This window comes from Oncorhynchus nerka, linkage group LG8 (assembly GCF_034236695.1).
Source record: "Oncorhynchus nerka isolate Pitt River linkage group LG8, Oner_Uvic_2.0, whole genome shotgun sequence".
Classification (NCBI taxonomy): domain Eukaryota; kingdom Metazoa; phylum Chordata; class Actinopteri; order Salmoniformes; family Salmonidae; genus Oncorhynchus; species Oncorhynchus nerka.
In genome coordinates this window covers 29,595,480-29,612,752 of record NC_088403.1, presented here as the reverse complement: position 1 = coordinate 29,612,752, position 17,273 = coordinate 29,595,480, and the positions used below count along the sequence as shown (strand labels likewise).

The 17,273-nt window shown below is 41.8% G+C and overlaps 1 protein-coding gene and 1 pseudogene across 1 annotated transcript; one reads left to right on the top strand and one right to left on the bottom strand.

The window, feature by feature from the left end:
* Positions 1–465: 465 nt before the first annotated feature.
* On the bottom strand, positions 466–13,280 carry cdc123 (cell division cycle 123 homolog (S. cerevisiae)). The gene is made up of 13 exons (XM_029665971.2): positions 13,173–13,280; positions 12,668–12,739; positions 12,080–12,140; positions 11,926–11,958; positions 11,709–11,804; positions 11,483–11,589; positions 4,629–4,680; positions 4,454–4,529; positions 4,160–4,282; positions 4,054–4,082; positions 3,827–3,955; positions 1,547–1,684; positions 466–1,365 (listed from the first exon to the last, which is right to left on the bottom strand). The coding sequence occupies exons 1-13, from the start codon at positions 13,244–13,246 to the stop codon at positions 1,309–1,311; spliced, it is 1,047 nt and encodes a 348-aa protein (XP_029521831.1). The 5' UTR covers positions 13,247–13,280; the 3' UTR covers positions 466–1,308.
* A 194-nt stretch (positions 13,281–13,474) lies between these two features.
* LOC115133094 (ADP-sugar pyrophosphatase-like) lies at positions 13,475–17,167 on the top strand (annotated as a pseudogene).
* Positions 17,168–17,273: the final 106 nt, after the last annotated feature.

The following is a 17,273-nucleotide window of genomic DNA, read 5'->3' as shown; positions in this document are numbered from 1 at the left end:
CCAGGCTCAGATAATACAACACTGCAGCTCTCTGAACAATGCACTGCATCTGTATACAGGCTAGGATCTATTGGTTAACCAGCAATATCCTATCCCAACAGTGCATTGCTATCGCATTTTACTCACTAGGCTACACTAGTGATAACTATTCAAGACAAAACAGAACATCCAGGCATTCATCCTAATGTAAATACGTTTCACGCGAATCGTGGCGTTGTTATCCCAGACCTCTGTCTCAGCCCAGGACAGCTCACCATCTCCGATGGTTCTCATTATAGGTAAACAGCTCCCCCAAGTGGACCTTAATAAAAATGCACTACTGTTTCCCAACTAGCCAGTCTAGTCATTGGTGCCAAATTCCATTCCACTTTTTTACCACATTCACTGTAGAGAAATTGTATAATCTACCAGTGAAAGTAGTATGCCTTCTATTTTAGTCTACCCAAAAACAGACTGACAACAATGGGCACACACCAGCAATTTATTACCCAATCAGAACACCTTTCTTTGCCAGCACATAGAAAATAAACCAATGATAAGAAACAAAATTGATTCTACACTAACAGACAGAATTATAATGACCAGAAAGAGTGAGTAAAGGAACTGGAATGTTTGAAAGAGTTGCACAGAGACTTCTTGAGTAAACCATTGTATTGGTATTACATACAGATGTTTAACAAAACCATCAGAAAGCAAATGGAAAAATGTGTATTTGTTGTGTGTGAAGAGAGAAAGTCCAGTGGAATAAGTAAAAAAACTCTGACCCTTTGGTTATCTCCCTCAGAAATTGCAATCCCATGATGTACCTGCTATACACACAAACTAAGAGACGCCTCTTCCCCAGCGCTGTATTATAAAAGTTGAGCATTCTTTATTCCTATACACAGACTCCTGTAACAGACTCCCCCTTACCTTTACACAACGTCAAGTTACAGTATTTATATTTACAGTAGACACACCGGGCCAATAGAACAGGAGCACTGCTTTGAACTCCCCTCTTAAATACACACAACCATGAGATTTAACGGGACTTTTACAGTGTTGCAGGTATACTTTTCTCCTCATTATGGTTTGGTGTGTTTGTTCTATTCAATACATTTATATCTGCAGCATTCTGGATAGGTCTAAGGTGAGGACCAAAAGTGTATGGATTCCATCAGAAGATTCAAGAGCTAGTAAGGATAAACCTCCATGCGTCTAGTAGTCTCTGTGCTAACTGCTAACCTAACAGTTTTAGGGTTACTGTTATGCTAGGCTAACAGTCTGAGGGAACAGTCACCGTACAGAGACGCTGCTCCTCAGGGGCTGTCACTGTCGTACCTCTTCCTCCACCTCTTCCTCAGAGTCCTCTTGCTGGCGTTTCTTCTGCAGTGAAATGAGGGAAAGAGTGAGATTATAAAAACTGATGCCGGAAAATGAAATTGTAAGACGGTCGTGGGATAAGAGCGTCTGCTAAATTACTTAAATGTAAATGTAAATGAGATTGCTAAAGGGTTGTTTTAAGATGATCTTAAACTGTGTGAACCACCACTGCCGTCGTTCTCACCAGTTTGAGGAAGTCGATGAGCTTGTATGCGTCCTCGCCGGTGGAGAGGTCCACAAAGTCCCTAGGGATCCGGTAGCTCAGACAGGGACTGGGCTGCACCGTCACATCACTGGTGGTGTAGCGGAACACAGGGCCTTCCTACAGATACAGACGTACCACAAACTGGTGTTAACATAGGGCCTTCCTACAGATACAGACGTACCACAAACTGGTGTTAACATAGGGCCTTCCTACAGATACAGACGTACCACAAACGGGTGTTAACATAGGGCCTTCCTACAGATACAGACACCACAAACGGGTGTTAACATAGGGCCTTTCTACAGATACAGACGTACCACAAACTGGTGTTAACATAGGGCCTTCCTACAGATACAGACGTACCACAAACTGGTGTTAACATAGGGCCTTCCTACAGATACAGACGTACCACAAACGGGTGTTAACATAGGGCCTTCCTACAGATACAGACACCACAAACGGGTGTTAACATAGGGCCTTTCTACAGATACAGACGTACCACAAACTGGTGTTAACATAGGGCCTTCCTACAGATACAGACGTACCACAAACTGGTGTTAACACAGGGCCTTCCTACAGATACAGACGTACCACAAACGGGTGTTAACATAGGGCCTTCCTACAGATACAGACGTACCACAAACTGGTGTTAACATAGGGCCTTCCTACAGATACAGACGTACCACAAACTGGTGTTAACACAGGGCCTTCCTACAGATACAGACGTACCACAAACTGGTGTTAACACAGGGCCTTCCTACAGATACAGACGTACCACAAACGGGTGTTAACACAGGGCCTTCCTACAGATACAGACACCACAAACTGGTGTTAACATAGGGCCTTCCTACAGATACAGACACCACAAACTGGTGTTAACATAGGGCCTTCCTACAGATACAGACGTACCACAAACTGGTGTTAACATAGGGCCTTCCTACAGATACAGACGTACCACAAACTGGTGTTAACTCAGGGCCTTCCTACAGATACAGACGTACCACAAACTGGTGTTAACATAGGGCCTTCCTACAGATACAGACACCACAAACTGGTGTTAACACAGGGCCTTCCTACAGATACAGACGTACCACAAACGGGTGTTAACACAGGGCCTTCCTACAGATACAGACACCACAAACTGGTGTTAACATAGGGCCTTCCTACAGATACAGACACCACAAACTGGTGTTAACATAGGGCCTTCCTACAGATACAGACGTACCACAAACTGGTGTTAACATAGGGCCTTCCTACAGATACAGACGTACCACAAACGGGTGTTAACATAGGGCCTTCCTACAGATACAGACACCACAAACTGGTGTTAACATAGGGCCTTCCTACAGATACAGACGTACCACAAACTGGTGTTAACTCAGGGCCTTCCTACAGATACAGACGTACCACAAACTGGTGTTAACATAGGGCCTTCCTACAGATACAGACACCACAAACTGGTGTTAACATAGGGCCTTCCTACAGATACAGACGTACCACAAACTGGTGTTAACACAGGGCCTTCCTACAGATACAGACGTACCACAAACTGGTGTTAACACAGGGCCTTCCTACAGATACAGACGTACCACAAACTGGTGTTAACACAGGGCCTTCCTACAGATACAGACGTACCACAAACGGGTGTTAACACAGGGCCTTCCTACAGATACAGACGTACCACAAACTGGTGTTAACATAGGGCCTTCCTACAGATACAGACGTACCACAAACTGGTGTTAACACAGGGCCTTCCTACAGATACAGACGTACCACAAACTGGTGTTAACACAGGGCCTTCCTACAGATACAGACGTACCACAAACTGGTGTTAACACAGGGCCTTCCTACAGATACAGACGTACCACAAACGGGTGTTAACACAGGGCCTTCCTACAGATACAGACGTACCACAAACGGGTGTTAACACAGGGCCTTCCTACAGATACAGACGTACCACAAACGGGTGTTAACATAGGGCCTTCCTACAGATACAGACACCACAAACGGGTGTTAACATAGGGCCTTCCTACAGATACAGATACAAAGACATAGGGTACAGATACAGACACAAACTGGTGTTAACATAGGGCCTTCCTACAGATACAGACACCACAAACTGGTGTTAACATAGGGCCTTCCTACAGATACAGACACCACAAACTGGTGTTAACGGGATAATAAGCACAGAAAGACTTGCACACATGAACAAACATACACATGCATATGTACAACAAAGCCACAGCCTGTGTCACTGACCTGCTGGGCTGTGTCACCCTCCTCTTGATTGGCTGACAGGCTGTTCCCAGAGGTAAGCTCCTCCCACGTGAACAGCAGTGAATCGGTTACCTCACCAAAGGGGTTGAGATCGATCAGCCACACCTTCCCCTGTCGAAGACACACAGCGTCAAAGATGCCCATACTCGTGGGCTACAACCAAACAGAAGCAGGAAATAATGGCTGGAAATATAAATGACAAGACCTACCCAGCTATCTCTGTAGACATCCAACACAACTGTAAAACAGAAAACATACTGCATTACTCTTATTACAATATATTCTAATTATCACACCACACCGAATCCCACTCACAGTCCTCATCTAGGAACTGATACTGGACGTGTTGGCTGAAGAACTCCTGGATGGAGTGGCAGATCTGGGCTTCCTGCTTAGAGATGTGGTGGTAGTACTGGGTATAGTCTCTCTGGGAGATACCTAAAGAACACACACACAGCTCTCAGAACAGATCTTCAGTCCACACAACAGCCCTAACGCTTGTCACACTATCTTGGGAACAGTGCAAGTGAACACAGGCTCGCTGAATATCGCTGAGGGAGGGTGAGAGTAAAGGTGAATGGTGTGTTAACCTCTTCATACAGTACTTACCAATCAGCTTGTTCTCTTTTATGAAACACCTGAACTCCCCACCAGGTAGCAGCTCACTCCACTTCCTCAGGACCAGCTGAACTCAGGGGTATAACACAACACTAATAAATAGTGTGAAAAAAATGTGTGTGTGTGTGGAAAAGGGAGTGTAAGCAGGTGTGTGCGTGTTTTATACCTCATAGTTTATGGCTGGATTCTGAGAATCCTCGTCACTGCTGTGAAGGAATCTGTAGAGGGAGATTGTTACAGTGACCATTCGGTTCTAGACTCACATTAAACTCACACAAATACAAGAGTAGTGATCTTCACACACATGCACACTTGCACAAATGCTCCTCATTGGGCTTGAAAGCTCAGTACCAAATCAAGTGCTGAACAGTGCTGTATTAAGTTCTCCACCATGCCAGAGCTGTCTGCCAACTGGGTCCATTATCAGAGCGCCCCAACGGGAGCAGTAAATCAACGAAGAAGCAATCTCACCAAACCTCTGCCCAGCCAACTGCTGTCAGATAGGCTGACTCACTGCCTGCAGTGTTTTCCCACAGCGGGTAGAAAACCCATCTATACTTAACAAAAATACAAATGCAACACGCAACAATTTCAAAGGTTTTGTTGAGTTACAGTTCATATAAGGATTGAAATAAATTCATTAGGCCCTAATCTATGGATTTCACATGACCAGGCAGGGGCACATCCATGGGTGGGCCTGGGATGGCATAGGATGTGGAGGTCCTGGGCTGGAGTGAAGCCGATTGGACGTACTGCCAAATTCTCTAATACGACATTGGAGGCAGCTTATGGTAGATAAATGAACATTCCTGCAAGCAGCATGCCAATTTCATACTCCCTCAAAACTCAAGACATCTGTGGCATTGTGTTGTGTGACAAAACTGCACATTTAAGAGCAGCCTTTTATTGTCCCCAGCACAAGGTGCACCTGTGTATTGATCATGCTGTTTAATCAGCTTTTTGATATGCCACACCTGTCAGGTGGATGGATTATCTTGACAAAGAATAAAATGCTCACTAACAGGGAAGTAAACACATTTGTACACACCATTTGAGAGAAATAAGCTTTTTGTGCACATGGAACATTTCTGGGATCTTTTACTTTTATAACGGTAATTGACCGTTAACGAACATAAACACGTTTAGCATCTCCAGGCCTCCACTCATACAAGCCGCTGATCTACATAAAAGAAGTATAACAAATTAATTTAATAAACACCATCACAATAAATTCATTATATATTTTAGGCAGGTCTAAAGAAACATTATGATATGAATAAAATGTATTTTAGAAGAACAGAATATGAGTTGGCCTATCTAGCTATCTAGCTATACACCATAACATAGGCCGTAGGCTAGTTCATTTAGCAGACAAGATATGCTTATAAGTCTTGTGTCATTATTTTATAGTAAGAAGAATGACACAAACCTTAAAATGTCTTAGAAATCAAAACATATATGGGCTCCATGATGCGACTTTAGGCTATTGATGATGTGAGAAAATAGCGAAAAAAGCTTGCCTCAGACTGCACGCGCTGTTCTCTCATCCAGTATCATCATATTTTCACTCATCAAATCAAAGTTTATTGGTCACGTACACATATTTTGCATATGTTATCACGGATGTAGTGAAATGCTTATGTTCCTAGCGCCAACAATGCAGTAAACAGTGGTGACCCGTCATTCAGAGATATAGATTTATTTATTTTTGACTGTTTTGCATATCATTTTGGCATTAATGTGAGTCACATCAGGTTGCAAACAATGTTTTTTTAAATGATGGAGTTAATAAAGCCACATACAAACAGGGTCTATTTTTTGCTTTCCAGAGTAAGGCAGCTCCAAAATGCAGGTGTTTCAGCCTAGCTCAGTGCTTTCTGTGGTGAAGGGGCAGCCATGGGGAAATACAGAGCGTAGGGGTTAGTAATGTTCTCTTGTTGCGCTGTGATTGGCTCAGTGTTCTGTCACTCATCGGGACACTACGTCACCAGAAAATCTAGAGGGATAGCTCGAAAATTCAAGCCCCCTGGGTGCTGCCATAGATTTACATTAGAAGCACTCATCCAAGAAGGCTCAAGGTCATTGGCCAAAGATATAATTACATAAAATCAATTTATGTATAATTTAGCTTTGATTAGACTGATCATGTCAACATCATACTTTCAAAATCTTAGCTAGCAAGCTAGACAAGCAGTCATCATCATGAATCAAGTCAACAATCTACTGACAATCTACTGTCATATGAAGAGAAGATAAAACGTATCGGTGCGCGTCAGCCATAAACATAACACAAGTTCGAAATCGCAAATTCAACAATGAGTGGTTTGGAAGGATTCAGTGGCTAACTGCAAGCATTGCAAAGCAATCATTAGCCAGCTATTCAGTGGAGAGGGTGTATGGTCCAAGTCTGGGTTTAAAGGTCTTTTCCATGCTTAAAATGGACACCAAAAGGATGAATACATTGGCCATACTGTCAATCCAGCATGATTTCTGGCGCGCTCAAAACAACTGGAAAATATGTACTGGGAAATCTCAGACGTCAGTGAGTTCAAGATAACTGGGAAGTCGGGAAAAATAATAATTCTAACGGGGAAAATAAGTTTTGAATGGTTACATTTACATTTACATTTAAGTCATTTAGCAGACGCTCTTATCCAGAGCGACTTACAAATTGGTGCGTTCACCTTAAGACATCCAGTGGAACAGCCACTTTACAATAGTGCATCTAAATCTTTTAAGGGGGGTGAGAAGGATTACTTTATCCTATCCTAGGTATTCCTGAAAGAGGTGGGGTTTCAGGTGTCTCCGGAAGGTGGTGATTGACTCCGCTGTCCTGGCGTCGTGAGGGAGTTTGTTCCACCATTGGGGGGCCAGAGCAGCGAACAGTTTTGACTGGGCTGCGCGGGAACTGTACTTCCTCAGTGGTAGGGAGGCGAGCAGGCCAGAGGTGGATGAACGCAGTGCCCTTGTTTGGGTGTAGGGCCTGATCAGAGCCTGGAGGTACTGAGGTGCCGTTCCCCTCACAGCTCCGTAGGCAAGCACCATGGTCTTGTAGCGGATGCTGACTACTGTAACTAATGTTGGGAATGTCGATACAATCAAACTAGCAAGGGCAATGATCACAAGTCAGTCATAACGTGGCTAAAAGGCAAGCGTATGTGTCAAACACAAGTCCTGCAGGCCGAATAGGACGCATAAGCGAGTCAACAGTTGAGTCATCTACGCTCACATCTGTGAATTCAATTTCAATTCATCTGCTTTACTTTATCCTACTTACAAAAAAACTTGCAACAAAGCGCCATGCAAAGGAGAAACATGCAGGCCTATTACAGCAACATTTGAGAAGTAGCCTAGGCTGGCTACTCAACTACAAGACATTTGAGAAGTAGCCTCGGCTGGCTACTCAACTACAAGACATTTGAGAAGTAGCCTAGGCTGGCTACTCAACTATAAGACATTTGAGAAGTAGCCTAGGCTGGCTACTCAACTACAAGACATTTGAGAAGTAGCCTAGGCTGGCTATTCAACTACAAGACATTTGAGAAGTAGCCTAGGTTGGCTACTCAACTACAAGACATTTGAAAAGTAGCCTAGGCTGGCTACTCAACTACAAGACATTTGAGAAGTAGCCTCGGCTGGCTACTCAACTACAAGACATTTGAGAAGTAGCCTCGGCTGGCTACTCAACTACAAGACATTTGAAAAGTAGCCTCGGCTGGCTACTCAACTACACGACATTTGAGAAGTAGCCTAGGTTGGCTACTCAACTACAAGACATTTGAGAAGTAGCCTAGGTTGGCTACTCAACTACAAGACATTTGAGAAGTAGCCTAGGCTGGCTACTCAACTACAAGACATTTTGAGTGCACCATACAGCAATGCTGCATTCAACCCACCGGCGGTCCATCAAGTGCAAAAACATGTTTTAAGTTTAAATGTTACAACAACCTATAGCTACCTTTTTCTGAATGGTTACCAGGAGGAAATGGGAGGGTCATGCTTTTTAAATTTCAGTAGGGGAAGAGTTTAGTTTTGTAATGAAACAGGCAGGGAGCAGGTCTCGAACCCTCGACATTAGTGTGGTCTCAATAACATGATCCATAGCATATACCAGCCATTCACAAAGACGCTGGTGCGTGGAGGAATACTTGTCGGTCTGCAGCACATTTGTCTTGAATATTATTGAGTTTTTTTGTGCTCTGCGGCATTTTTGACTTGAACAAATACTTATAGTCGGCCTATTTGAGCAATGCGCTGAACTATGTATGCCGTGGTAAACAAATTGTGTTGCCATGACTAAGTATAGCTTCACCAAACACACACACATACACAAGCTAGCCCTCGCTGGAATTGTTTCAAATAGCAGCTGCCTGCCAAAATCGGTCAGTATATTATATTATAATTTAATAATAATAATTATAATACTATATTGTAACGACCCTGGGTTTATAATCGCGGAAATCGACTCTGCCGCACGAGCATCCTTTTGCGGCACAGTCGATAGCGCGCCGTACCTCGGGCTAGAAGATCGAGGGTTCGAGACCTGTGTAACGGATGGTTATTCAACTTGGAATTCCAAGTCGGGAACTCGGGCCTCTTTCTCGAGCTCTGACCTGAAAATCACTGACGTTATGATTCAACCTTGTCATGGTCCCCCCCCGCCCTCCAGAGTTCCCAGTTGTCTTGAAAGCACCATAAATGCAGAGTTTGATGACAAAGTGAGATGACAAAATTTGCCCACAAGAAGGACGTCGCGCCACCTTCCTATTCAAGTGAGCACAGCACAACAAGGGGAGTCCCAAAATGTCTTATATGCGCATAAATGAGGTAATATGCTAGGGAGAAAGTATTACTTTCTTTGCTTCAGTATACATAAGTGTATGTTGTGTAGTAAGCTGTTAGTAGCCCATGTGCCTCACCCTAACAATTTGGTCCCTTTCCCCCTCGTAATTTACTTAGCCTACTGTTCTGACTTGGTGGTGCACATGTAGCCTATAGCCTGTTTTAGAGAAATGTCATCATTGAATGTTGTAAGAGCTTTCATTGTCTGTTTACAGTGCATTCGGAAAACATTCAGACCCCTTGACTTTTTCCACATTTTGTTAAGTTACAGGCTTATTTTAAAATGCATTGTTTTTTTCACTCATCAATCTACACACAATACCACATAATGACAAAGCAAAAACAGAAATAGCACATTTATAAGTATTCAGACCCTTACTCGGTACTTTGTTGAAGCACCTTTGGCATCGATTACAGCCTCGTCGTCTTGGGTATGACGCTACCAGCTTGGCACACCTGTATTTGCAGAGGTTCTCTCATTCTTCTCTGCAGATCCTCTCAAGCTCTGTCAGGTTGGATGGGGAGCGTCACTGCACAGCTAATTTCAGGTCTCTCCAGAGATGTTCGATTGGGTTCTGGCTGGTCCACTCAAGGACATTCAGAGACTTGTCCAAAAGCCACTCCTGTGTTGTCTTGGATGTGTGCTTAGGGTCGTTGTACTGTTGGAAGGTGATCCTTCGCCCCAGACCTGAGATCCTGAGCACTCTGGGGGCAGGTTTTCATCAAGGATCTCTCTGTACTTTGCTCCATTCATCTTTCCGTCGATCCTGACTAGTCTCCCAGTCCCTGTCTCTGAAAAACATTCCCACAGCATGATGCTGCTGCCACCACCATGCTTCACCATAGGGATGGTACCAGGTTTCCTCCAGACGTGATGCTTGGCATTCAGGCCAAAGAGTTCAGTCTTGGTTTCATCAGACCAGAGAATCTTGTTTCTCATGGTCTGAGTCATTTAGATGCCCTTTGGCAAACTCCAAGTGGGCTGTCATGTGCCTTTTACTGAGGAGTGGCTTCCGTCTGTCTAAAGCTACCATAAAGGCCTGATTGGTGGAGTGCTGGAGACATGGTTGTCCTTCTGGAGGGTTCTCCCATCTCCACAGAGGAACACTGGAGCTCTGTCAGAGTGACTTACGTAAATATGATGTTTTTTTGCAAAAAATTCTAAAAACCTGTTTTCACTTCGTCCTTATGGGGTACTGTGTATAGATTGATGAATATTTGTATTTATTTAATCAATTTTAGAATAAGGCTGTAACTTGACAAAATGTTGAAAAAGTCAAGGGCTCTGAATACACTGTAAGATGAGCCTTAACTAGAATGCAGTATATACACATATGAAGTGGGTAAAACAGTATGTAAACAATTATTCTAAATTTAATCATGTCTTTACTAAAAGTTTGGAGCATAGCATAAGGTAACGAGTCCATTCAGTAGTCATAATAATCCAGTCCACATTCAAAGGGATAACTATAATTGGTTTAATTTTATAGGCTAGACCAATTATGTCCCAAAGACATTTGAATTGTTTACCGTGGCTTAATATGCGGTAGGCTATGTATTGTAAAAATGCACAATCATTTTAAAACGTTTTTTCTTTTTTTTTTCGCTCTTGGGCTAATATATGAGTATGGGTGTTTCGAATTAATCATCACCTTAGAATGCACTGTCCATTTTGTTGTATTTGGTTTTGAAACAACATCCACAACAACCATGTTTTTCACTCAGTTTCAACCTATTGTTGAACAATAGAGAGCTGAGTACCAGACCATTAGGACCTGATGGAGGGACAATAGGGCACCAAGTACCTGTCCACTAGGACCTGATGGAGGGACAATAGGGCACCAAGTACCTGTCCACTAGGACCTGATGGAGGGACAATAGAGCCCTGAGTACCAAGCCATTAGGACCTGATGGAGGAACAATAGAGCCCTGAGTACCAGACCATCAGGACCTGATGGAGGGACAATAGACTGCTGAGTACCAGGCCATTAGCGAGCTGAAGGTCGTAAGTGAGTTGGGTACTGACAACGTATGTCCAGAGTGCATAATAGGAGATTACCGTGACTCACGGTCACGTGGAATTTGACTGCAGTCATGACTCATGACTGTCGGTGTGGCGGTAATACGGTCATTGCAACAGCCCTAGTGAGAATGTGAGTGCGTGGAGGAGATTCTTACGGCTGTGTGAGGTCGTGGGTGATGAAGTCAGAGCTCTTGAAGAGCAGGAAGATATCGCTCAGACTCTGACACTGCAGGGAGCTGTTCAGAGCAATCCAGTTAGCATCCTGCAGGAGAGAAGGAAACACACACACACTTATTCACTCAAAATCACCACTCAGACAGACACACTGTGGACAGTATTTTAACCATATATTGATGGTGTGTTGAGGGTTGTGTTTCTCACCCGCGGTGCACTCCAGTTCAGTTTGGGAAAGACGCACCCACCTAGGGTGTTGATGGCCTCCAGCACTTTAGAGTTGAATTCTGGGAACTCTGGAGCCTGGAACACAAAGCATCAAAACAAATCTCCACCTATTCATTGTATGCATATCATATTACAAACTTGACAAAACTTATATGCCGATGGATTGATCATATTTAACATTATCTACATTACTTACTGTTACAGTGGTGGTTGTCTCATCATCTGACCACTAATTTTGTTGAGAGAAGAAAATATAATCGATCAGTAATTGAGCATAAAGTCTGCCTTTTCAGTCTCAACTTTACTAGAGAGCGAAATGGAGTGCACCTCTATGTCTGGAGCTAAATTACCTGAACATCTTCCTCCTCTGAGTCACTGTTGTTGGTCTGGTTTTGCTGATTGTTGTTGTCCCTGGAATGAAGCGAGATTTTATCAGTGAGTATTCCAAGGGCAATTCCAACGGAATTACAGTAACAGAATACGCTGAGAGTCAGATTTTTCACTTTAAAATGTATGCCAAAAAAAACCATTGATTTCAAAGTTTTTAAAAACTATAGAACTCCATGCACAAGGACTACTTTCAACAATTTCCACAGAAACTTATACAAAAAACAATTTACAGGAAGAACTGTGCAGATCAAGTTTGGCAAAATAATAAAACTGAGGGAGATTTTACCATAATTATGTTATCACTTTGCACCTGCACAATTTTTTCCCAGTGTGTTTTTTTTTGGTTACTGTGTAAATTGTTCAAAGTAGTCATTGTGCATAACGTTTTATGGTATGTTAAACTTTGAAATCAATGTTTTTTAAATTTGAATTTAATTTTTTTTAAATGTCTAAGAGTAATTATGTTACCGTGGAATTGCCCACAAGTGACCATGTATGGGAATACAGGACACTAGATGTGCTTTAAGGGTAAGTAAAGTTATGCTTACCCTCCAGAAACTACTAGAGTTCCATCGTCCAGCAAATAATCTATTACATTCTGAGGCAGTGGGAGAATCAAACTGAAAGAAAGATAACACCAAACATAAGGCCTACACAACACAAACTATCAGACTAGTATTGACCAAAGATAAGAGAAAACAAACAGTCTCTAAGGTAGAGATTGAGCTGATGCAATATCAATGACAATATCATCACACAAGCATTTACACTTGGCACTTCTAACAGATTATAATGTTTAACAGTAAAGGACAGGTGTGGTTTGTGAGAATTCACAATAAGCTAATAAAAGTAGTTTGGCTGTGTTAAAATAGACGAACACGGGTATATATATATATATATCTCACACACACACACACTTGGCTAACACAGCTTGCTAGCTATAAATAGACAACTATACGTTAGCTACCCAAATTATAGCACAACCAGTGTTTTTTGAGAGTGACGAAATCAACAACATATCTGAGACTGTGCTGGTCAAGTTAAAGAGTTCACCTTTTGATAGTATGCTTCTTAAATATCGGATACCAGACCGAAAACTGACAATTTACAACTTGCTCCTTCTTCATACTGCAAATGATTTACCGGAAGTGAGTCCAGCCACATATAGTTCCCATACGAAAAAGGCGATTGACATTGGTTTCCATGTAGTTTACAACCTTTCCAAAACAACACAATTATAATGGCTTCTAATTATTAGCTATATTTAATTGAATTATATTTCAGGTTAGGTTATCTGGAATGGTTGTAGACCTTCTCTAATGTATTATAATATTTTTCAGAAGAGGGAGATTATTTTTGCGTTGCACACGTAGGCGTGATCAATGTTGGGGGCTTTAATTTATTTTTCCCTCAGGGAGTCTTCACTTCTTTAACTTGACTTGTGGCTAAAACCACTTAATCTTCATGTGAGTACTGCACATGTATCCAATTTAGAAGTAACTATGCTTAAAAAATATATATATTGATATGTTTTAAGAATATTTACATAACAGCATGTGGGATTTTGCTAGGAATGAGTTAGCGGACTAAATTCCTCTCCACGGTGAAGGATGTTTAAAGTTCATCAGAAACTTCCCTCACAATGGTGCGGAGAAATTAGCCTGGTAGCTAGCTAATTTAGTAGTCTGATTAATCAGGCTGTAATAGACATTTACTTGGTATAGCTAACTAGTTTGCAAAGTTACAGCCTCAAACTAATGCCTACAAAATAGTGTGAATGTTCTTTTCAAGACAGAATGTTGAATCCAATTACATCAACTTGCTCTACCGGTTTTCTATGCGGTTTCTCAAAACTAACGTTGTTTACCCGACATTTTAGTGAGCTGGTAGTTAAATGGTTCAGTTCAGCATTGAGGTAAAGTTAGTTTTGTATGTGGGATATTAGCTTCTCTCGTCAATAACTATTTAACCAAGAATGGTATATTCTTAATCTAAAAAAAATCGTTTTAAATTGAAATCCGAATTTAAAAAAGGGAACAATGAAAAATTAACCTATTAAAAAGGGTGTAAATATTCTCCATCCACCCCTGATTCAGAATATACCATTTTCATTGTCATGGCCAATACACAATTACCTAGGTGCCAAACCGAATCATAGAGTACCACAGAGTATGAGTCATAATACCCATAAAACCTAGCTGTCAAACAGGGAAATGGTTCCAATAGTTGTTCTACCATTTCATTTTTCCCGTAAGGGATTTTAGAAACATTTAAAATAAGGGCTGTGTTTCTGGTTGGTTGTGTTTTGTGTTTTGATAACTATGTAAATCTCTCTCAGACAAGGTGATGTTTATCAATATAGGGATTTGGAGTCTTGCAAGATGTCTACTTTGAAGTTAACTAGCATTTTTGAATCAGAGTAAATAAAGCCGAATATATTAATATAAGCCACCTTGTCCATGAGAGAGATACATGTTGATCAAAACGTCATGCCAGCCCTTATTTGAAGGGATTCTAAAATCCCCTATGGGGAAAAATGAATGGTGGAAAAATGATTGGAACCATTTCCACAGGTGGAGTATTTGTTGCAGGCAATTGCCATGAAGTTTATGTATAACTATCTGCATTGCATATACCTCTATTAATTATCAACTCATGCATGTAATCAAAAACATTTCTGGATTTGGGCAGACAAACGAAATCCTCCATCCATTTCCCTGAGAACAGTACTGGAAAGATGAGCAGCCCTCCCAAATCGACAACCATACCTAACGTTGTAAAAGAGGAGGTAGATATTTTATACAATAACATGCACATTGTGTGGTGTAAATACCTATCACAAGAGTCTCTAAGGTTAGGAATATCACATTACTCAACGGTATTCTCTTCAGGTCATTGCATCAGGGAAATGGTTGAAACTTGAAGACCACCTATGTGGACCCTGTTGGAAACACAAGGTATGGAACAGCTCAGAAGTGATTTTTGATAAACACCTTTTTTTCCCTTCTCCATTTTACAATTCATTTTTGTCTTTCAATAGAACTTGGGAGACTACGAAAAGGACAACCAGACAGGCCAATGCAGCAGATGGTGTGTGTACATACATTTCATACTGATGGATAAGCAGTGACATTATAGACATTTATTCCTGTATTTTATTCCAGGTGTGGGAATCATCGCCCTTCTGAAGAGGACCCTCCACAAAGACTGTGTTGTCATGGTGAAGCAGTTCCGTCCACCAATAGGGTGCTGTACCCTAGAGTTCCCTGCAGGTGACATGGGTTTACAGTCACATCTCAAAATTCTGTTCAGACGCAGTGTATGTAGGCCTGTCATTGCTGTATTTTGCCTGCTGTGTTCTGATATCCATGTTTGCTGTCTATGGGTGTTTTTGCTGTTGCTCAGGTCTGATTGACGAGGGTGAGAGTGCAGAGATTGCTGCTCTGCGAGAGCTGAAGGAGGAGACTGGTTACAAGGGGGAGGTGGTAGGAGTCACCCCAGGTATGGTCTTATGAACACACACACACTCTCAAAACACAGGGCAGATTATGTCCATGTACCAGTTCCATCAGCAAAGAGACATTCAATATGCCTGTGATCTTCTGAGTGGCCAGTTTTACCATTGGGCATGTGAGAATGCAGTATGATGTCAGTGACTAGTGGGGCAGTAACACACAGCAGATTACAAGTTTGAACTCCTCTTCATCCCCCCCCCTTTCCTCTCCCTCTTGTCCTGACCTCGCAGTGACCTGCTTGGACCCTGGCCTCTCTAACTGCACCACACAGATCGTCATGGTTAACATCAATGGAGATGACCTTGAAAACACCAACCCCACACAGCAACTGGGTAAGTTACGGGTCACGCTCTTGGAATGTTATGAATCTGTTATCATTTTTTAATTTTTTATGTATTGTCAAGCTGATATGTATTTTACATGTCCTAAATGTGTACTTATTTCTCTGCTTTCCTCCCTCTTTTACTCGTTTCCAGGTGATGGAGGTAAATATTATTTTCTTTATAATCACACTTTCAGTTATTTTTACACTATTAGAATAACATTGAACTAAATCGTATTCTGGCTTCTCTTTTACTTCCAGAATTTGTTGAAGTTCTTCTTCTACCTCTTGATGAATTCCAGAGGGAAATTGATGGTGAGCAACGATTTGAAGTTTCTTCTTCACAATTGTTAAGTAATAATGGAATCCAATTTGAGACAGAAAAGCATATTGTTAGTTATTATATTCTGCTAGTGATTACCTGAAGAGATCATATTTGTATAAACCCCACCCCCCCCTCCTCCTACAGACCTGATGAAGAAGGAGAAGATTGTGGTGGACTCTAAGGTTTACATCTACGGCATGGGGATGTCCCAGGCCTTCTTTAAACCCAATGTGAGAGAAGGATGGGAAGAGAAAGTCAAGTGGAGAGAGTAGACTAGATGGATGTGAATAGAGGGAGAGGGCATTAGGTTGCCGACTCGTCTGTTGTCGTCGCTCTGTTACACTACGAATATGGACTAAGCCAGGGATGAAACTGTCAACAGGGTGGCCATTTTGTGGCTTTAAGCTTTTGTCTTGGGGATCAGTCAATGAGATTCATGGAGTGTTACCCTACAGCTTGTATTATCCAAGACCAACCGCTTTTATGCACCTTTACCTGTGGGGATAGTCCTAATTAGATACAATATTTGTGATTAATGTGATATTACATGCTGTCTGATAATACAAATTCTTACACTGATAGGAATATAATTGGTAAATGAGTACATACTGGAACTTTCACTAACTCAAATGACTAAGCTTCACTGTAAAATCACTTTTAAAAGGTACTGTTATAATAATATGCCTTGAAAGATGTTACTCGCAACGGCAATATTTTTGTGCATTTATGTTTACATCCAGTTCACACCAATGCCCTGTTAGACCAAGGCATAGGTGTAGATGTCTCCTTACTGGTATAAGGCTGACATGCAGATGATCCTCACATTTTATTTAGCAATTATCAGTAATTGAATTAACTTGATGTCAATAAACATGTTATTCTTATAGCAACATGTAGACCTACTTTTATTTTCAGCCTCTTTTGCCTTTTGCTATTCTCCTACTGACTAATGGGTGGCGCTGTGCAAGCAACACATTGAACTTGATCCTCCG